Source organism: Hippoglossus stenolepis, chromosome 15 (genome assembly GCF_022539355.2).
Source record: "Hippoglossus stenolepis isolate QCI-W04-F060 chromosome 15, HSTE1.2, whole genome shotgun sequence".
Taxonomy (NCBI): Eukaryota; Metazoa; Chordata; class Actinopteri; order Pleuronectiformes; family Pleuronectidae; genus Hippoglossus; species Hippoglossus stenolepis.
The window spans coordinates 15,511,687-15,531,094 of record NC_061497.1 but is presented as its reverse complement, the minus strand read 5'-3'; the positions used below and the strand labels follow the sequence as shown (position 1 = coordinate 15,531,094).

Here is a 19,408-nt window from a genome sequence, read left to right as displayed (position 1 = left end):
CCGGAGTCGGCTCCTCAGCAGCTCCTGAGTTCCGAGCGCCATCTAGCGGATCCACTGAACGCTTCAGTCTATCTCTCAGTTTAAAGTGAAGCGTGGTGCAGTCTCAATCTTTAAATGAATCAAGAAGAGGCAGAAACACAAGTTCAAATCCACAGAGGCTAGGACAAGTCACTTCACATCAGATCTTAGTTCTTAATTCTTCTGTGGACAGATTGGATTTAAGAATGGATTCATAGTTTATTCTGGTAACTTCACTAATCACAACACGGGGATTGGGTGCTTCGGAGCGGAGGACTCAGTTTGTCTTTGACGTCAGGTGAGAGGAACACACCCCATCATCCTGCTCCGGAGGAGAAGAGGCTCAGCGCGCAGCCAGCGCGCCGCTCGGCCCGCCCGGACACTGCAGTGGAGGGGACCGTGCCACCGCTGCTCGCTCCCGACACGCACCGCGTCCCGCCGCAGACTCCCAAGGAACCGGAGGGAGAACAGCCGAGGAAGCCATGGCCGAGTCCAACCCGCTGCGGGGGTTCCCCCGTCTGCGCCGGGCCGCGGTAAGCTCCGCTGGGAGGAGGGGAGGTGGGAGGAGGGAGGCTCCAAACAGCGCAGCGAGGATACTGCAGCAGAGAGAGAGGAGGAGAGAGGAGGAGAGAGGAGGAGAGAGCTGGTTCTGTCAGTGCTGCGACACACACACACACACACACACACACACACACACACACACAGACAGAGGCTGGGCTGTGATCTCAGTGCTGCAGATATTTAACATGGCTGCAAGAGTCTGGTCCGGTTCAGATTCAGTGTTAAAAGTCTGGGAAGGGGACCAGGACGGGCCAATGACAAGTGTGTGTGTGTGTGTGTGTGTGTGTGTGTGTGTGTGTGTGTGTGTGTGTGTGTGTGTGTGTGTGTGTGTGTGTGTGTGTGTGTGTGTGTACTGTAGCTGCAGGTGCACAGCAGCATTAGTCTGTACCAGCTCTAGCACTGCAGTCTGTAACTATGTGTTCAAATTGTGCAGTTTTATGTAACTGCTTTGGGAATATGTGTCTAATACTCACACATCCAATGCGGATCTGACCTGAACAGACTGCAATCACCTAACTGCATCCATCATGGCTGCTATATGAGTCAACGTAAAGGTGCATTGTGACAAATATGTATCATGCACCTTAGTATTGTGCTAATGGCTACTGTTGAAATGAAGGTGACTGGGGGAGAGAGTGTTCTTCAGAGCGACAGAGTCTGGAAGTCAGTGTATTGTGATTGTACAGACAGCTGTTGGAGTTAGAAGTCAATTTGTGCTGAAATACATTGTTTCTGCAGGTGAATATTAAGCCTCCCAGCCATTATAGCTGGGGACAAGGTGAAAGCCACACTGCTTGAAATCAGTGCGCTTTCCCTCTCAGGTCGATCAGTTGGTGTAGCGGGAGAAGTGCGAGATGAAGTTTAAAACTCGCCCTCGTGGTTAAAACCCCCTCGAGCTATAAGATCTGTGCAAACAAACTTGTGAGAAACTACAGTGTGGGCAGTTTTTGGAAGAGAGGAGAGAGAGATGCCTGGAAAATGTGTCAAGCAGGTGATGAAAGAGTGATGCTTGGTGATCTGCTCAGTGTCGTCCAGGCCTTGGTACCTTCATGTTTTGTACATATAGACATCTTGACTATAGACATTTCATCTCGCATCTAAGAGGCTTGAGGTAGTCACTTGTCCAAAGTCATAATAAGAACACAGTAATATTTGTGCCACTGTGCTCCAAGGGTGCACAGATTTGGATTTTGCAGTGTATTCCAACAAATATGTGCTGCAACTCTAAGTTGAGGATGGTACAGTGGTACAGTGCTGAGTTTGCATGTTTCTTCCTGTGTCTGAGTGGGTTTTCTCCGGGTTGTCCGGCCTCCCTCCACAGTCCAAAGACATGCGGGTTATCTCGACTGAAGACTCTGCATTGTCCGTAGATATTTGTTTGTCGCTGTTTATAAGCCCTGTGATGGAATGGAAGTGGACCCTGCCTCTTTCCCAATGTCTCGTGGAGTATAGGAGCCCCTCCGCAACTTAAAGGATAAACAGAATAAATATTGGAATTGATCTCTAGCACGGCCAGAAACTTAGGTGCTGCAATAATAAATAAAAACAGAGCTACAAACACACATTTTGAATAATTCACTCATTGACTGACACTGACGAAGTAATGTCAGCTTTGTGTTCACTGAGGAAGAAGAGTAGATTCTGTGGTACAAGCAAGCAAACACGAGGCAGGACAGTTGGTAATGAAGAGAGTCACAGAAGAGCTGAGTCAGTTAGTGGGGGGGCGACTGCCTGACCTGCTCAAGTGCTGCAGAGACCCAAACACTTCCCAGATTGACACAGAGAGATGCTGATGCTATGTTGAGCTTTGCTAGACACCACGACTAACAGTCAGTCAGCTGTCGACATCACATCCGACGGACTCCTCTTATTTCCTCACTCTCTTCACTTAGAGTACAGAGATGTGTTGGGGGATGGATCCACAATGTAAGGTTGACTTCATTAATGCCATTTTACATGTATATATATATATGAATTGTGCAAGCGTTAGCAAAGCCCCGAAATAAGTAGAATCACACATTTAGTCATCAAAATGTTTGACTGGAGCTTACTGATTTTTTTTATTTGGACATGTATATATCAGTATGATAAAATAAGTATAAATAAAACATTTGTGTAGTTTAAGCTTTTAGCTTTTTGTCCGGTGTCCCATCTTTTACCATGGAGGTTGCAGGGTTTACGACCTGTACTCCAGCCGGCCACCAGGGGGTGATGAAGATATGTTGGCTTCACTTTGGTGCTCTCATGTCGTCCATCTTTATATACAGTCTGCATTTGTTTTGGTCTGAGATGCTGGTGCAAGTGCGACATCTAGTGGCTATGAATGCCATTCATTCAATCTTAACCGAACTCAAGAAGCAGTTCATAAAAATGTTCTAGTACATGTCTGTAAAAACATGTCTAGAGGGGAGCTTTAAATACTACTCCTCCTCTGCTCCTTTGTCTTTACAGCTTCTAATAATATTACAACATCACACTTTCCATTTCAGACCTCATTTCCAGGCAACCTGCATTTGGTCTTGGTGCTCCACCCCAGCAGCTTGTTAGGCTCTGCCCCCAGTCCGTCCTCAAGCACTGACCTGGGCTTTCGCTTCAGCCAGGATGACTTCCTGTTAAAGATGCCGGTAAGACTTCTCTTCTCTTCTCTTCTCTTCTCTTCTCTTCTCTTCTCTTCTCTTCTCTTCTCTTCTCTTCTCTTTATTCTGTGTGTGTGTTTTTTTATTACTGTATTCTATTCTACTATATATTTTCCTGTAGTGTAATCTTGAACCAAGCTGGCACAAGACTGTCCTTCAGGATTAATAAAGTCTTATCTGATCTTGTCTTATCTTATCAAACCCAGCTATAAGTCTGACGTCTCATTTTATCGATTTACATGTAACAAAATATACAAGAAAAACGACATCCCTACAAAAATTACAAATTTTTGCAAGAAATAATTACTCACCATATTACTACAGTTCAAGAATGTAACATTTAAAAAAAATATATTTATACACACGAGTGCAACAAATAAATGCAAGCAATAAAACTATGATACAGTTTATTTACATATATCATTTTATTGCATGTCTTTTTTCTATAATTTTGTATTGGAAGTCCATTTTAATTAATTTGTTTTAAACTAAGTACTTTTCTTTGATCGCAACAGGCATGAATGACAGACACAACCTTTAGATCAACACTTCTCTCTACATCACATAGAAATATAGTTATGTTAGTAATGTGTGAAGAGGCCAACTACAGAGGTTATAATGTCGAACACATTACCGTATGTTTGGCTGCGTGATGCCTTGTTTCTCTCTGTCTCCAGGTGGTGATGCTGCGTTCAGTTGGCGAACTTCTGCGCTACATCGATGAAAACCACCTGACCTCAGACTTTACTGCAAAAGTGGAATATTGCCAAAGTGACTGGATCGTCCTTCGCACGGTACAAACTTCTAATGCTGCTCTATACTGTAGGTTAAAGCTGTGTTAGCACGAGGTGCCCACTCTGGACTAAAGAGGTGAAATGCAAGAAATCAAACAAACAACTTAACGAGAGTCCGTGCTTCTGAATTACTAGATTCATCGAACTACTGTGGAAGCACAACATCTTCTAAAGAACTGTGATCAATGTTATGTCAGTGAGAGAATTCCGTCTTGATGTAAAGGGAGAGGATGTCTTCATGTATGTTGTGTGTGTGTGTGTGTGTGTGTGTGTGTGTGTGTGTGTGTGTGTGTGTGTGTGTGTGTGTGTGTGTGTGTGTGTGTGTGTGTGTGTGTGTGTGTGTGTGTGTGTGTGTGTGTGTGTGTGTGTGTGTGTGTGTGTGTGTGTGCGCGCAGTCCATTGAGACCTTTGCGGTGACAGTGAAGGAGATTGCTCAGCTGCTGCAGGGCTTTGGATCGGAGCTGTCTGAGACCGAACTTCCGGATGAAGCGAACACCATCGAGTTCCTGCTGCACTCACACACACACCGATACCGACAGATGAAGGTTACTCTCTCTCTCTCTCTCTTTACCTCTCTCTACCTCTCTCTCTCTCTCTCTACCTCTGGCAATTTTTCAGTTTTCTGCATTTGCTCTGGCTTTGTGCGGCGGCCTGTTTTGATTTTCCGTCTGTCGTTGATTCAGGATGATATCCGCAATGTGCTGAAAGAAGGACGCCTGCTGCTGTCCAACCTGGAAACTCTCAAGGCCTCCAACAGAGACGCAGAGGAGGAGAGGGAAATACAGGGAGATATGAAGACTGTTCAGAGGTACAGTGGATTAACGTGAACACTGCACAACATCACAACATCACAACAAGAGCTCAGGTCATTGTTAAATATATTTTCAGTGTCAGTGAATACACGTGGTATTGAAAGAAAGGTATATACAGTAGATGAGAGCATGTAGACAGCTTGCTCGTCACTTTGTGTGTGTTTGTTTTAGGCTCCTGGCTCAGCTCAGCGACATGGAGGAGGCGTTTGATGGCTTCTTTGAGAAACATCACCTGAAGCTGCAGCAGTACCTCCAGCTGCTGCAATATGAAATCAGTTTCCAGCAGGTACGATGACTGGGGCCTGTCTCCGTCTTTGATGAATCACGTCGGCGTTTTCTCAGTGTTACGCTGCTGTGATGATAAACTGTGTGTCTGTGTGTGTGTGTGTGTCTGTGTGTCTGTGTGTCTGTGTGCGTAGATGGAGGATGTGCTAGAGCGACTCTCTGCCCAGGAGAAGGAGATCTCCTCTGTGGCAACCACGTTGGTTCAAACAGAACAACTACTGAAAGACCTGGAGACGCTGGACAAGCACGCTCAGGCAGGTCTCACACACACACACACACACACACACACACACACACACACACACACACACACACACACACACACACACACACACACACACACACACACACACACAAAGTGGCCAAAATGGGTTTGGTGCACTATTTTTATTGCTTGGAAATCTACCTTTTGTTTTAATAAGAGAAAAAAATGTTTTTATAGATTTAAAAGTTGCAAAATTTCACTTAATCATTCAAAAATGTTTAGTTTAGTGGATTTTTAGTTGATTTTGAAACGGAAACCTTGATGTTTGTGTGTCTGTGTGTGTTTGTGTGTGTGTGTGTGTTATCAGGAGGAGATGGCTCGTGCCCACGTGGTGATCCTGCACGGTCACCAGTTGGCTGCCAGTCACCACTACGCCCTGGCGCTCATCGTCCAGCACTGCAACGAGCTGCGACATCACTGTGATATCATCACCACCGCCATGCGCACCAAGCGGGCCTCGCTCACCCGAGCGAGAGACCTGCTGCACCGGCTTGAGGACGTGAGAAATGCTCTGTGACGCACTTGCTCACTGATTTACATGTGAAATAAAAATCAAAGCATCATGAATTGTTTTGCAATCCCGTTTTCACTGGTGTTTTCTTCTGTGCGTCGTTGTTAATGCAGGTTCAGCATGAACCACAGGTACTGTAAGCTGTATGTTAGTATCAAAATGTTAGAGACAAAGTCAAAGTTTCACAAATGCAAAAGGCCACTACACTCTGTTCTGCATCTTGGATTTGTGCTCCTTAAAGAAAACTACCGATCCAAAACCTTCCAAAGACAATTTGCAAAGTTCATCCGGTGAATCTTTTCTTTTTTCTTTGTTTTGATTCCTTTAAAAAACATCTCAGCGATTCCTTCACGTGTCTTTTCTAGTGTTGTGTTGTTTGTTTCTGTGCAGGCGCTGCGTTGGTGTGATGAGGGAGCCTATCTGCTGGCGAGTCAGATGGTGGACAAGTTCCAAACTAAAGAGGGAGCCCAGGACGCGCTGCAGTACCTGAGCTTTCACCAGGAGAGGGCGCCGTCCGTTCTGACTAACAGCCAGGACACCCTGAGCCTGGAGTTTGAAGCCATACTGACTCCACAGCTGCAGGTGAACCACAGCTACTGACACCAACACACAGAAGAGCCACAATCTCACCTCGACTTACACTTCTTACACCTCTCTAGTCCCAGATATCCATGGTAACGGAGAAGCTGACCTCGGTGCAGTCCATGATCAGAAACAGAGAGCAGTGTCTGAGGAGGCTGGCGGAAGTGCAGGTCAGACCCATCCAGCTGGTGGCCCCGAGGCCCGAACCTGACCAGACCTCACAACGCTGCAAGTCCCCGCTCTTCTCCCCGAAACATGGTACAAGCCTCTTTTCCTCTTGAGTTCGCTCATGAAAATAAGTCAGGAACAAGTTTCAGTCCCGTTTTGCTTGTTTTCAGAATCTTTCAACTGGTTACTGACCTTTTTTTGTTGAAAACTTGCAAAACTGTCTCATCCCATTTCCCCCATCAGCTGGAGTGTAAGTCATACAAATTAGATGTGATCACATGGGATTTAACCCATGAGCCATTTTTTTTCTGCTTTTTCTCTTTGCTCCGTCAAACTCTCTGCAGGTGTCGACTTAAACGTCCTGAACTCCAAGTTTTCCTTTGACCTTCTTCCTGGAAAGAGAGCTGCGAGGAGGAACAACAGCCAGCGCAAGGTGCGTGTGGGATTTCTATTCATGAGGGGAGGACATTTTTATTTATTGTGTTGCTTTTAAAGTACTAAAATGTAAAAAAGTGCTATAAATACTGTAGCTGTTCTGCCAACCCGTCGGCCAAATGTCAGTAGGATTCATCGTCTGGGGCACACGAGTGTTAACTTTTATCACAATCAGGATATTTCAGATATTTTTAGAATTGCCATCCCTAGAATCATGCCAGCTAGAGAATGTAAATTGTTTTAAAATATCTACAGTGTAATGTGATGGGCTTTTGAAATGTGCCAGAAAGCGACTTTTAAACACGTCCATGCTGAGAGGGTTGTGTGTGTCTTTTGTGTTTTGTCAGATCGAGGTGATGCACGATTACCAAGGCAACCGGAGCTGTTTGTATGGCTCGAATCCCGAGACGGATTCCGAGGTGGAGGACAATCCAGAGCAGTTGACACGGTACGTCTCACCTGACTGTTAACGTGCAGCTGTATGTGTATGTGTGTCATGCCACAGTGCACGTCGTGGCTTTTTTTAAAGCTTTGAATTGAATTCTTCTATCATTCTCATGGTTTGTAGCCACGTTATGAAGGAACTGATCGCTACAGAGAGGATCTATGTGGACGAGCTGCTCTCTGTACTTCTGGTGAGTGTGTTTTCGATTGTGTTACTATTGGTTTTGTAAGTTTGCAGTGCAGAGCATCAGAGTTTGTTGGGAAAAAGTCACCCTGCTGGTGAGTTTGTAGTAGTTCTATCCAGTTCTCAGTTTTCATGACCTCTCCTCTCCTCTCCTCTCCTCTCCTCTCCTCTCCTCTAATCAGGGCTACAGGGCAGAGATGGAGGACCCGTCTGTGTCTTATCTTCTTCCCTTTGCTCTGTGCAGCCAGAAGGACGTTCTGTTTGGCAACATGCCAGAGATTTACCAGTTCCACAGCAGGCGAGCCACACTGCTCACAAACACACACACACACACACACACACACACACACACACACACACACACACACACACACACACACACACACACACACACACACACACACACACACACACACACACACACAGCTCACAAGGTGTGGCAGAGTTGTCCTTTTCTCCCTCTTTTTTCACAACAATCCCATTTCCTTTCACTTCCCTCTTCTTCAGGATTTTCCTTCAAGATCTTCAGTGTTGCCTGGAGACACCGGAGCGAGTGGGGGCTTGCTTCCTGCAGCGGGTGAGGAAATATGACAGGAAACATTAGGACTTAATGGGAAGTGATATGACACACAACACATTTAAGTACATATTGTGTGTGTGTGTGTGTGTTTTGTGTTTGTGAGCAGAAAGAGAAGTTCCAGGTGTATGAGCGTTACTGCCAAAACAAGTCTCGCTCTGAGTCGCTATGGAGACAGTGCTCCGATTCCCCCTTTTTTCAGGTGGTTATATTTCATATCATCTACAAATGGTTTCCTCAGATTTTACAATGAAGCCCTTTGCGTTTCTAGGCAGCAAATATCATTCAATAATGAATCTCTCTGGCTCTCTCTGGCTCTCGCTGTCTCTTGGCAGGAGTGCCAGAAGAAGCTGGACCACAAGCTGGGTTTGGACTCTTATCTCCTGAAACCAGTCCAGCGTCTCACCAAGTACCAGCTGCTCCTCAAGGTTTTGTACATCTGAGCCAGTCGGTGATGCAGGGTCCCACAGAAATACATCTCACTCAATGACGTGAATGTTCTGAAGTGTTTTGAGTTCACACGTCCATCATTTCAGAAAATATTGACACATTTTTCACCATCAACACCGGGAGGAAAACATTAAAAATCCAGGAAGTAAGGAACAATTTAAAGGTTTTGGTGGAAAAGGCAATTTGTCTATAACTTTCTCACATTTGTTGAACTTCTCTTGATCGTACAAATTGAGGGATAAAATAAGTTTGATCGAAGAAAATGTTTGCGAGTAGAGACCAAAAAGTGACTTGAATTTTTTACTTAAGATGCAAGGGGGAATAATCATGAAGCTGCCTGCATTTCTTGGTCTGGCCTCTGTCAGTGCTGTGATGATTAGTTTAACACAGCTTTGAAAGCAAAAGAAGCCATAAGGTCAGTGAGTCTGTTCAGAAATTGGTTTTCTTTAAAAAAAGAAATACAGAGACAATTGACATGGAGCCAAACAGCAACAACGAGGACAAGAGGCACTGAGACACAGAAAAATAAGCCCCCGTATGAGGAGTAGATGTTTTAAACAGCAACAAACACAAATCGACGCCATCTTCTTAGACAAAACTGATTTGTTGAGGTGTAGACAGGAAGACAATAAATAAAACTTATGTGTGGACGTTCATGCAGGAAGACATGAAGACAGACGACAGTAGATTAGATCAGATCGGACCTGTCAACCTGTGTCTCTGTCGTCGTTCAGGAGCTGCTGAAGCACTGTACGGAGGAGAGATACCGCTGTGAGCTGCAGGAGGCCCTGGACTCCATGCTGGAGCTGCTCAAGTCTGTCAACGACTCCATGCATCAGATCGCCATCACTGGATATCAGGTGACAGCTGCTCCAATCGATATACATGATGGATGCCACGTCTTTATGCCATTATGCTTTCATTAAAAATGGTCCGATCGAAGCTCTCGTCACTTTGCTCTGAGAACAACGTAGCGACTGCCGTGTAATAAATGCAGCGTGGAAGTCAGGATTTGATTTTCTCATGTAATCTGCAATATTATATTTCCTATTTACTTTTGTTGTCTGTTACCCCAGGCAGATTTTGACAAGTAATAAAATGAACCTCTACATTTAGTTAAACAATTCGTTTTTGGTTTTGTCTATTCTGAAATTGTCACAAAATATTTACCATCAGAGAATGTTTAAATATTACTATTTCCAATTAGGAGATTGTTACAAAATTATTCTCTCTTTAAATTGGATTAGATTTGACATTTCGCAAAGTGAAAGAACTGAGACATGAAACAATGAATTACAATTTATCATCGAACCTGAAGCAACAAATAGAGCAAAAAAGTGCAGTTATAGTTTTTTAACAGTGGGTTTGTTAGCACGAACTACAATGCAATTTAAAAATAGATTTCAGATTTGAATTGAGTCACAAATAAAAAATATCTCTGTGTATCAGTTCCCATTTTTTGCATAAACACATTATAATTCACAAACCACATCATGACATTTAAATAAAAGCTTCTCGAGCTGCTAATAACCACAACCTGGTGTGATTCCTCATAGACTGAGCTGCAGTCTTGAATCACATTGTTACATTTCATTGGAAATCAATACTGTTGCGTTTTGAATCACAAATAGCTTCCCACTCATGTTGTTGGTTGAAGTGTCGTCTATATGTCACTGTCTTCTCTGCCTCTCCCAGGGTGACCTCAGCCAGCTGGGCCGGGTGGTGATGCAGGGAGGCTTTAGCGTGTGGATCAGCCATAAGAGGGCAGCAGTGAGGATGAAGGAGCTGGCCCGGTTCAAACCCATGCAGCGACACCTCTTCCTCTACGACCACGCCCTGCTCTTCTGCAAGCGCAGAGACGAGGACAACCACGACCGGACGCCCTTCTACAGCTTCAAATCCTGCCTCAGAGTAACAAATACATAATACACCCACGTTATTAGGAGCTACACCCAGTGCAACTCAACACAACAGCCCTACAATAAACGCTCCCTTTGTGATGCTTTTCACAGACTTGAAGGTTCAGTGTGTAAGATTTAGGTGAAAGGGCCTAACCCTTTAAATATAAAATAATCCTAGTGATGTTTTCACTAGTGTGTTTCATCTAAAATATATGAATTGTTGTTTTATTTACCGTAGAATGAGCCCTTTATATTTAAGTACTTTATATTTACATCAGGAGCAGGTCCTCTCTACGGAGGCCGCCATTTGTTTTTTTTAAAGTAAACCAGGCTGGACAAACTAAACCACTTTTGAGTTTTTATGACAACTGAAGGCTACCACAGGTTCTCTTTCATGTTTGGAAGGGGAGGGTGGGGTGAGGGGTACTCAGCTGCAACATACAACTTCACCACTAAATTCTACACACTGAACCTTTAAGTGGTCATTTTGGAGGCTTGGATGCAGCTTCTAATTAAAATAACGGTGTAGAATCAGTCAATATTTCAGGTTATGGTGAAATTAATGAATTTGTACCTCTCTCTGTAGATGAGTGCTGTGGGAATCACAGAAAATGTGAAAGGAGATGTGAAGAAATTTGAGATCTGGTACAGTGGAAGAGAAGTAGTTTATATCGTTCAGGTATTTGATCTTCAGATTTTCTCTTCTTTCTGTTCCGTCCAGTTTTTTATTGTATGTGGGTGAAAACTTCAGTCTTGAGCTGTCTCTCTCTCTCTCTGTGTGTGTGTGTGTGTGTGTGTGTGTGTGTGTGTGTGTGTGTGTGTGTGTGTGTGTGTGTGTGTGTGTGTGTGTGTGTGTGTGTGTGTGTGTGTGTGTGTGTGTGTGTGTGTGTCTAGGCTCCCACAGTGGAGGTCAAAGTTGCCTGGCTGACAGAGATTCGAAAGATTCTCACCAACCAGCTGAGACTGTGTCAAGGTTTCTATTGCTGTTATGAACCGTTTGCTCTCTCTATGTTTCCGTCTTTCTTTAAATTACCTGATTTCATTTTGCCTCCGTGCCGGTGACACCCAGTGGCCGGAGGTATTACATTTTCAGCTTGTCCGTCCCTCAGTCCCATTCTGTTAAACATATCTCAAGAACGCCCTGAGGGAATTTCTTCAAATTTGTTACAAACGTTCAGTTGGACTTAAAGATGAACTGATTCGATTTTGGTGGCCGATCGTCAAAGTCACGGTGACCTCATAAATAATCCCTTTTTTGTCTCCTGAACGTATTATCTTAAAAACAGCCATGAGGGAATCTTCTCAAATATGATTTTGGTGGCCAAAGGTCAAAGTTCAAGGTCACGATGGGCTCATAAAACACGTTTTTGGCCCCTGGAACATAATATCTCAAGTCTGCCTTTAGAGAATTTCCCTTAATTTTGAAAAGTCACTTGAAGATGAACTGATTTGATTTCAGTGGTCAAAGGTCATGGGGACCTCATTTGAGTCTAGAAAGAATAACATGTAGACTGAAACTGTATTGGTCGGCAGAGGTATACAACGGCAGTGGGTTAATTCTAGTTTTCTTTAAACTTGGGTTCAGCTCCCATGTGAAGAGGAAATACAGAACTGTAGAAACTTTCCTTGTGAGCTTATCTTCTTTACTGTTGATGCTCTCCAGCAGAGAAGCCTTTTTTATTTTGGAAACAGCACATGGGTTTGAATAAACATTTTTTTTTATGTCTTTAATTTAAATCTGCCTCTGCGTCATCTGTCCCTTCTGTTTTCCTCAGATGAGCCTCGTTCTCTACCACTTTCAGGCAACACAGTTTCTGACAGGTGACTCTCTCTGCATGATCTCCTCTTTCTATCCTGGCGTGTGATGGTGACAATGGGCAGACTCACTTATAATCCAGTCTCAATACAAAAATGTATGTAAGTTAGATGAATGAAGGGGAAAGGTTCCTCTAAGCTATGATGTTCATGATCCAAATTTCTATTTCTGAAATGATTTAATGATCCAATAACTCCTCAATCTCACCCACATGCCACCCTGTCTTATTATTGTTATGACGAAGCATCATGATTATCTGTGCACAGGATGTAAAAGCTATTAATTGAATTTCTATGAGTGCAGCTTGTGTGTGTGGCCATGTGTTATCTTTTATCTTTGTCATTACCCTTGAGAACTGGAATTCATGACGACGTTGTGTCGTGCAGATGGTTTTAACACTGTTCATGCTGAATTTCAGCACCATGGAGAGTGACTCACACTGAAGCTACTGCAAAAGCCTTTTGCACTTGTTCTCAGTTATTATGACGACTGCTGCTTTTTAATTCAACTCGCTGTCGTCTACATCCCCCTGGTTTCCACCCCTGTTTAATAATCTGTGATTAGATGTTTTAAAGAGCTGTTGACCATTGAGAGCCACTGCATTGACGTATCAAGCTGCTTTAACAGTTCTTAAGTGTGTCAGCAGTAATGTTATTGATCCTTGTGTTAAAGATTCAGTATGTAAGATTCAGCTGAAAGGGATCTATTGGTGGACTTTGACTGAAGGTTTACACAAGTTCTCTTTCATGTTCCAAAGGGGAGGATGAGGTGAGGTGTATTCAACAGCAACATGCAACTTCACCACTAGATGTCACTAAATTCTAGACACTGAACCTTGAAGCAATTTTCTTAACATTATTCTCAGTTAAAACAGTTGAAACCGCGGACTGTAAATAAAGTTGGATGACGTGTTCTCACTTTTTCAGTTTTACAAAAATGAAGCTAAAATATCTCAGATACAGGTGCCGCCATGTTGCCCTTTCTGCGTCATTTGGAATCTACACATGCTCGACCAATCACATGTCAGTCAATCATGATGTCACACCTTGGTTCAATAGCATCAAGTAACTAATCAAAATCGAACTTATCTTAAGATTTAACACTTGAACAAACAGCAGTGTGATAAGAACTTCATAAAATGACAGAGATCAAAAGTTGAATTGACGTGTACTTTTTAGTTTGGTCTGTGTCCCATCCACTAACATGGAGGAGGCAGGGTTTATGACCTATATTGCAGCCAGCCACCAGGGGGCGATCGAGTCGGTTTGGCTCAACATCCTTCAGTTGTTGCTCAGATGTTTGTCAGTCATTGGAAGTGCTGGTTCTCAGGGATAGTGACTACAATGGAAAATTAATTTGTGTTTGGTCTGTGTAGTTTTGGTGGTCATACAGCATTTATAATTAATGAAAGAGTTTCTACTTTATTTAGCAGATGGGTACAAGCTTTAATGTATTCAAATTGACTCTCATATCAATTCTCTGTCTGCATCTTGACTAAAGTCGAACCCATCTGCTACTTAAAGCAGGTTAAACTAAACTGTATGAATTGCTAATGCTCTTTATATAAACCCTGGTATGTGTGAAAATTACTCTAACCTCAAAGTAACATTTCCATATATTGCAGTGATCTGATAAAACTGATATTTGTGTTTTAAATTCAAACATCCTTTGAAATCAGACGCTGAAATATATGTGACTGTGTATTCAATGGAACGTCGTATCAACCGACAGAATGTGGATGAGCTCGTTTGTGACACCGTGGATGTTGTTGTTGTCGTTCGTTTTGTTCGTTGTGGTCATTGTGATGCTGTTTAGTGCATCAGAGATGTGTGTGTCGTGGGGCGGAGCGACGGTGGGAGGCTGCTCAGCGTGTCTCCCTGTTCCTCACAGCTCCTCGGCAACAAGCCACTCCTACAGGCCCCAGGGGGAGGAGTCAGTACACAGTAGTCCTGCCCACTCAGAACCTGTGGTTAACTCGCCCCGACGCAGTGAGTCATCGAGACTTCGTGGAAAATACACACATTTAGCTTTCGCATTACTTTTGTCTTTGCGTCATTTGCTACGTTCTTTGTAAGAATAAGGGATTGGAGGGTATGATAAAGGTATGATAGCGACATCTTAGGAATCATTGACAATTGTTTTAGCATACAGACATATTTGTATAGGGAATTTTTTACTCAGAAATATTAGTATTCTCTTCAGCTCCCAAATATCCATATCCGTCAGGCTCTTGTCTGTAGTTTTCAGTTGTCTCAGTTGTCTGTCACCTACAGGTTGGCCTGTTCCGGCCCACTCTGTGGCGATCTGCGAAGGCCTGGAGGACTGGGGCGCCACTGACCTCTCCAACCTCTCAGACTCAGACTCAGAGGATCAGCCTTCTCCGCTGGTGAGATGGTTTTACTGTCAGTTAGTTCCAGGTATTGCTGGAGAACAGATCTGTTGTTCTGTTGAGGCAAATTCCTGAAGTGTTGCCATGATACCAGCTTCTACAAACCTTACACATACTTGATGCTCTCGACATCTGAAGGTCACCAGCACTATGACGGCACGGGGAGTAAAACAGAAACTAAACAAAAGTACTCCAGGGATGAGGGCTATTAGTCGATGTCGACCTTTTCAACAAAGGATTTTCACAATATCCTCCTCCAGCTTTCTTCCATTTTGTGATTCCTTCCTCCTCTCTCTTGCCCTCCTCCCTTAGTGGGCTCATATTAAACTATGGCACTTAGATCACATACCCCCGCCCAAGGCCTAATACTCCCCCTTAAACTCAATCAAGCTGCACCAAATTACACACACTCATAGATATCTGTCCCCTTATTATGCCTGATTTTTTCCATAAGTGATAAAAAATCCTGGATCCGGCCCCTGATAGGGATTCACACCTAAATGTAATGTCTTGTTCCCTGACTCATACCACATCCTTTAACCAAGTTTTGTGGTAATCCAATCAGTAGTTTAAAACAAACAAACAGGGGTAAAATCATAACGTAATGACACCTGCCTGATATTAGATTTAGAGGAAAATAAACTTACTTTGCTTGGGTTCCGACTTTCATCTCAAGGGGCTGGTACTCCATATAAATCTATTTAAAGATATGCATTGTTGTGCATGTAGAAAACTGAAAGGACAAGTGTCCATGTTCTCTTGTGTTTCAGGTGGCGGGCAGGTACAGGGTCATGGTGGAGAGCAGCATGGCCAGCACTGATGACATCATCTTTAACTGCGGTGACGTCATCCAGCTGCTCCGTGAGGACTCGTCAGGAATGTGGTAATGTGTCCGAAATTATGATTACAGCCACTTTAAAAACAATTTGCAAATAATCACAGGGATGAAGAAATGAAGAGAATGAAGAGATATGTTGAAACGGTGACGTTTTTTGAGACTGTGGTTTGTTGTGTTGATGACAGGATGGTGAGGAATATAAGTCGTTGTGAGGAGGGCCGTGTTCTCCCTGAAGACCTGCACAGGATTCTGGGAGAGACCTGCTGAGAGCCAATCAGAACAGAGGATAGATGACGCCTGTGTCCATTCTCCTTCCAATTTTGTCACTTATTTGGCTCCCTCTCTCCTCAAAGCACAACATCAGCCATAAACTTTACACTTCAAACTACTGTGATAGTCAGAAGGATGTAAATGACAGAAATGGCCTCGTAAGACTGTATCACAACAAACAACATAAATGGGACCTCACACTATTTTCCAGCATTAACGCAGAAGATGATCTGGGCTGAAGATGCTAAACAGGGAGCTTTTATTCATACATACTGAGTGGACTTTTATTTATCGATTTATCATTTCTATTTTCTTATGAAATATCAGAAACCATGCATATGCCTAACGACATATCATTACTGATCATGTGCCAAACAGCTCAGCTGATCATTGTGGCTTAATTTTGTACAAAGCAACAATCTCCTTTGTGGAAAATAGCTTTAACTCGTGATATCACTGTTTTGAATGAATTTATTTTTGCGTATCTGTTCTACAACAGCTGGCTACATCACTGGAGTGAGGTATTATGGTTTCGGATTGTCCATCCATTTGGCACAAACATTCAGTTGGACTCGAGGACGACCTGATTCGAATTTGGAGGTCAAAAGTAACAGTGATCCCACCAAACCTATTTATTGCCTCCTGAAGGCGTTATCTTAAGAACGCCTCGATAGAAACTTTTTAAAATAAATGTTCACTTGGACCCACGGATTAACTGATTAGACTTAGGTGGGCAAAGGTCAAGGTCATGCTGGCATCACAAAACAAGTTTTTGACCTCATGAACTTAAAATCCCAAATCAACCTCTGGGGAATTTCTCAATAATAAGTTGTCACTTGGATTCAAAGATGAACTGATTACATTTAAGTGGTCAAAGGTCACTGCGGTAGGTGTTTTTAGCTGCACAAATAAAACAGAGATGCACTGTGCTGTAGTAGATCTTTGAGCTATCAGGGTCTCAAAGAAAAGAAATGGAGACATCTACAGTGACTGCCATCACAGCTGCCTGGTGATGTTCAGTAGTTAATGAACTTTGCAGGAATTTTAAAGATTCATTTGCCATGTTTCTCTTTACTTTTGCTGCTGTTGATGAAGTATTATTTGCAGAATTTTGATTTGTGCCTAAATCTGGTCCTCCTCTGCTGCAGTTGTAGTTTCCACTGTCGCCATGAGATGAGGCCAGCTCTTTGTTTGCTGCTCTGCACGTACAAATCACTGCTAATGCCCACTGCTATTTATACTGCTGTTTAACACCAACAGGGAATCTGGACTCAGTGTTTGGGTAGTTACTGTAACTATAGTGTAGAATTGTAAATGCCCACTGAACTATTATCCTTACATTGTGGATTATAGTGTAGTTACTTACGTTACTGACAGCTTGTGACTGCAATTACAAAGAAAGCAAAATTTTAGACACTTTGTTCATTACTCGTCTTGTTTGGACGGACAGATGATTTCTGCAGAATTTGCTGCATCTCTGCACAATTTAAATCTAATCCTCCTGGAGTAACATACATTAATCCTAACACTGATTCATTTCCACAGTTGGAGAATTAAAGTAACGCCACACATAATGCCACACTATCTAAATAAGGTGTGCTAAAGGATACTGAGTAATTAGTAACACTCCTTCATGTAAAACGTTGAAATCCACCAAACACACCTTACACTGTAACATCATGTTATTGGGTTTGATCAGTCAGACTGTAAAATGTCCACAGTACCTGAAACTGGCGTTGGCTGCTTCTGCTCATTTTGCACTTTTTTGATATTTTGAATCATTGTGAAAGCCTGTATGATAATGCACAATGTATATGATTATTTTCCAAAATTAAAGCACAGGATTATTGGATTTGAATCAACCTGACTGATGTGATTAATTCTCGGAGACGGAGAGCAGGAGGACCCAAGTGCAGGAGCCACAGATTCAGGTGAAAAAACTAACAAGTCCTTTATTGTAAAACAGTGTTCCAAAAAAACAAAGATCAAAACTCAACATACAAGGAAACACTAGGGAAACAGGACAAAGCAGCAAAGCACAACGCATACGAGCAAGATGACAAGCGAAAGAGGACGGACTGACAAAGAGAAGCACAGTGACTTATATACACAAGGGAGGCCGGGTTGATTGAACACAGGTGAAACACATGAGGAACATGTGCAGACGATCACAAGGGCAGGAAACAGGACAAAGGCAGGAAACAAAGCTACAGACACACAAGGAACATCATTTAAAAACAAAACAGGAAGCAGAGAACTCAGGGGAAAACAACTGACCACAAACCTAAACAAGGAAACCCAGGTAACAGTCAATGAACCAAAGAGTCCATAAAACAGAACCAAAGTAGTCTTTTAGTCTCCGTGGGGTCAGGGCAGAATCAGGACAATAATAGTTTGGTCACTCACTCCTAAAATCCTTTAACGGGAGCTTGCAGGTCTGCAGATTTTCCCCTTTTTGATTCTTTTGTTATTCAGAATCAAACAAACAAACTAACTTTACCTCTGTCCTCAGGGAGTTTGGGTTAAAACTTTGCTCGGGAGGGTCAGAACAAGTGGGAAGTACGCGGAGGGGTGTGTGGTTTGTCCAGTTAACTGATTATATTTGTGTGAACTGTTTATTATGGATGTGTTTAGAGTGTGTATATATTTTTATTTACATGTGAGGTGTTGGTTACTGGTTTATGTAAACATTTTATCGTGTTTGTCAATATAAATCTCAATTTTAAATGGAGCGACGCCTGCGAGCTAGTTCAGGCTGGCAACTCGAGCTGCGCTGCTCCAATCATGTGACATACATCACATGACAGACCTCACTCTCCACGATCATCTATAATACACACCCACCTTGTAAGGCGGTCTATTTAAGCAGAGAACATTTCCCATCACTCCCTTTGCTTGCCCCGCTGCTGCATCAGTATTGCTGCCAGTTGCTTCAGCCCCTCCACCGACCCAGCATCCACCTGTAGGCTCCAACGGGGGTTACAAGTATTTGCTGATCACTCCCATCGTATCTATGTAATCATATCGGGGGGAGTGACTTGATAAGAGCATAGACGCCAAACACTAACCTGTTCTACTGTTGCAATAAATATTGGAATGTGAGTTGTCAGAATAATATGTTGTAAATGGAATGTGCCAGCTCATGGTTGTGCAGATGCCTGAGTATATAAGTGAGTCAGCTGGTGTCAGTGCCGAATGTTTGATGGATGGATCGTTGGTTTAAATTGCGACAAAGAACAAAGGACGCACAACAAGAGTTATTCCTTCTTTCCTGAAAGGAAAGCAAGGTCACAGTGTGTAACTGTTTGCCTCGCTAATGTTGATTTGACCTCACTGGAGTTTTCTAACATCATGGAAGTGTCGCCACAGCTCTGCCCAGCTTGAACCGGACAAGATCAAACAAAGTATGACAAGCTTCAAGGTTTCTATTATTATATTTATATAATATATAAACATGAAAAATACTCAGATC

The 19,408-nt window shown here is 43.0% G+C and overlaps 1 protein-coding gene across 2 annotated transcripts; it reads left to right on the top strand.

The window, feature by feature from the left end:
• LOC118122012 (proto-oncogene DBL) lies at positions 1 to 16,816 on the top strand. 2 transcript variants are annotated; one of them, XM_035178393.2, is made up of 26 exons: positions 1 to 551; positions 3,069 to 3,203; positions 3,893 to 4,009; positions 4,405 to 4,554; positions 4,693 to 4,817; positions 4,993 to 5,107; positions 5,241 to 5,360; positions 5,679 to 5,870; positions 6,273 to 6,464; positions 6,542 to 6,722; positions 6,977 to 7,065; positions 7,415 to 7,515; positions 7,636 to 7,702; positions 7,878 to 7,993; positions 8,203 to 8,272; positions 8,382 to 8,474; positions 8,608 to 8,700; positions 9,457 to 9,582; positions 10,418 to 10,633; positions 11,210 to 11,302; positions 11,518 to 11,596; positions 12,399 to 12,444; positions 14,255 to 14,427; positions 14,713 to 14,825; positions 15,599 to 15,711; positions 15,852 to 16,816. In XM_035178393.2, exons 1-26 carry the CDS (start codon positions 501 to 503, stop codon positions 15,931 to 15,933), a joined length of 3,048 nt encoding a protein of 1,015 aa, XP_035034284.2. In that variant the 5' UTR covers positions 1 to 500; the 3' UTR covers positions 15,934 to 16,816. The 2 variants fall into 2 exon arrangements, with proteins under 2 accessions (XP_035034284.2, XP_035034286.2); XM_035178395.2 differs by having other exon boundaries at positions 2 to 551; positions 14,330 to 14,427.
• Positions 16,817 to 19,408: the final 2,592 nt, after the last annotated feature.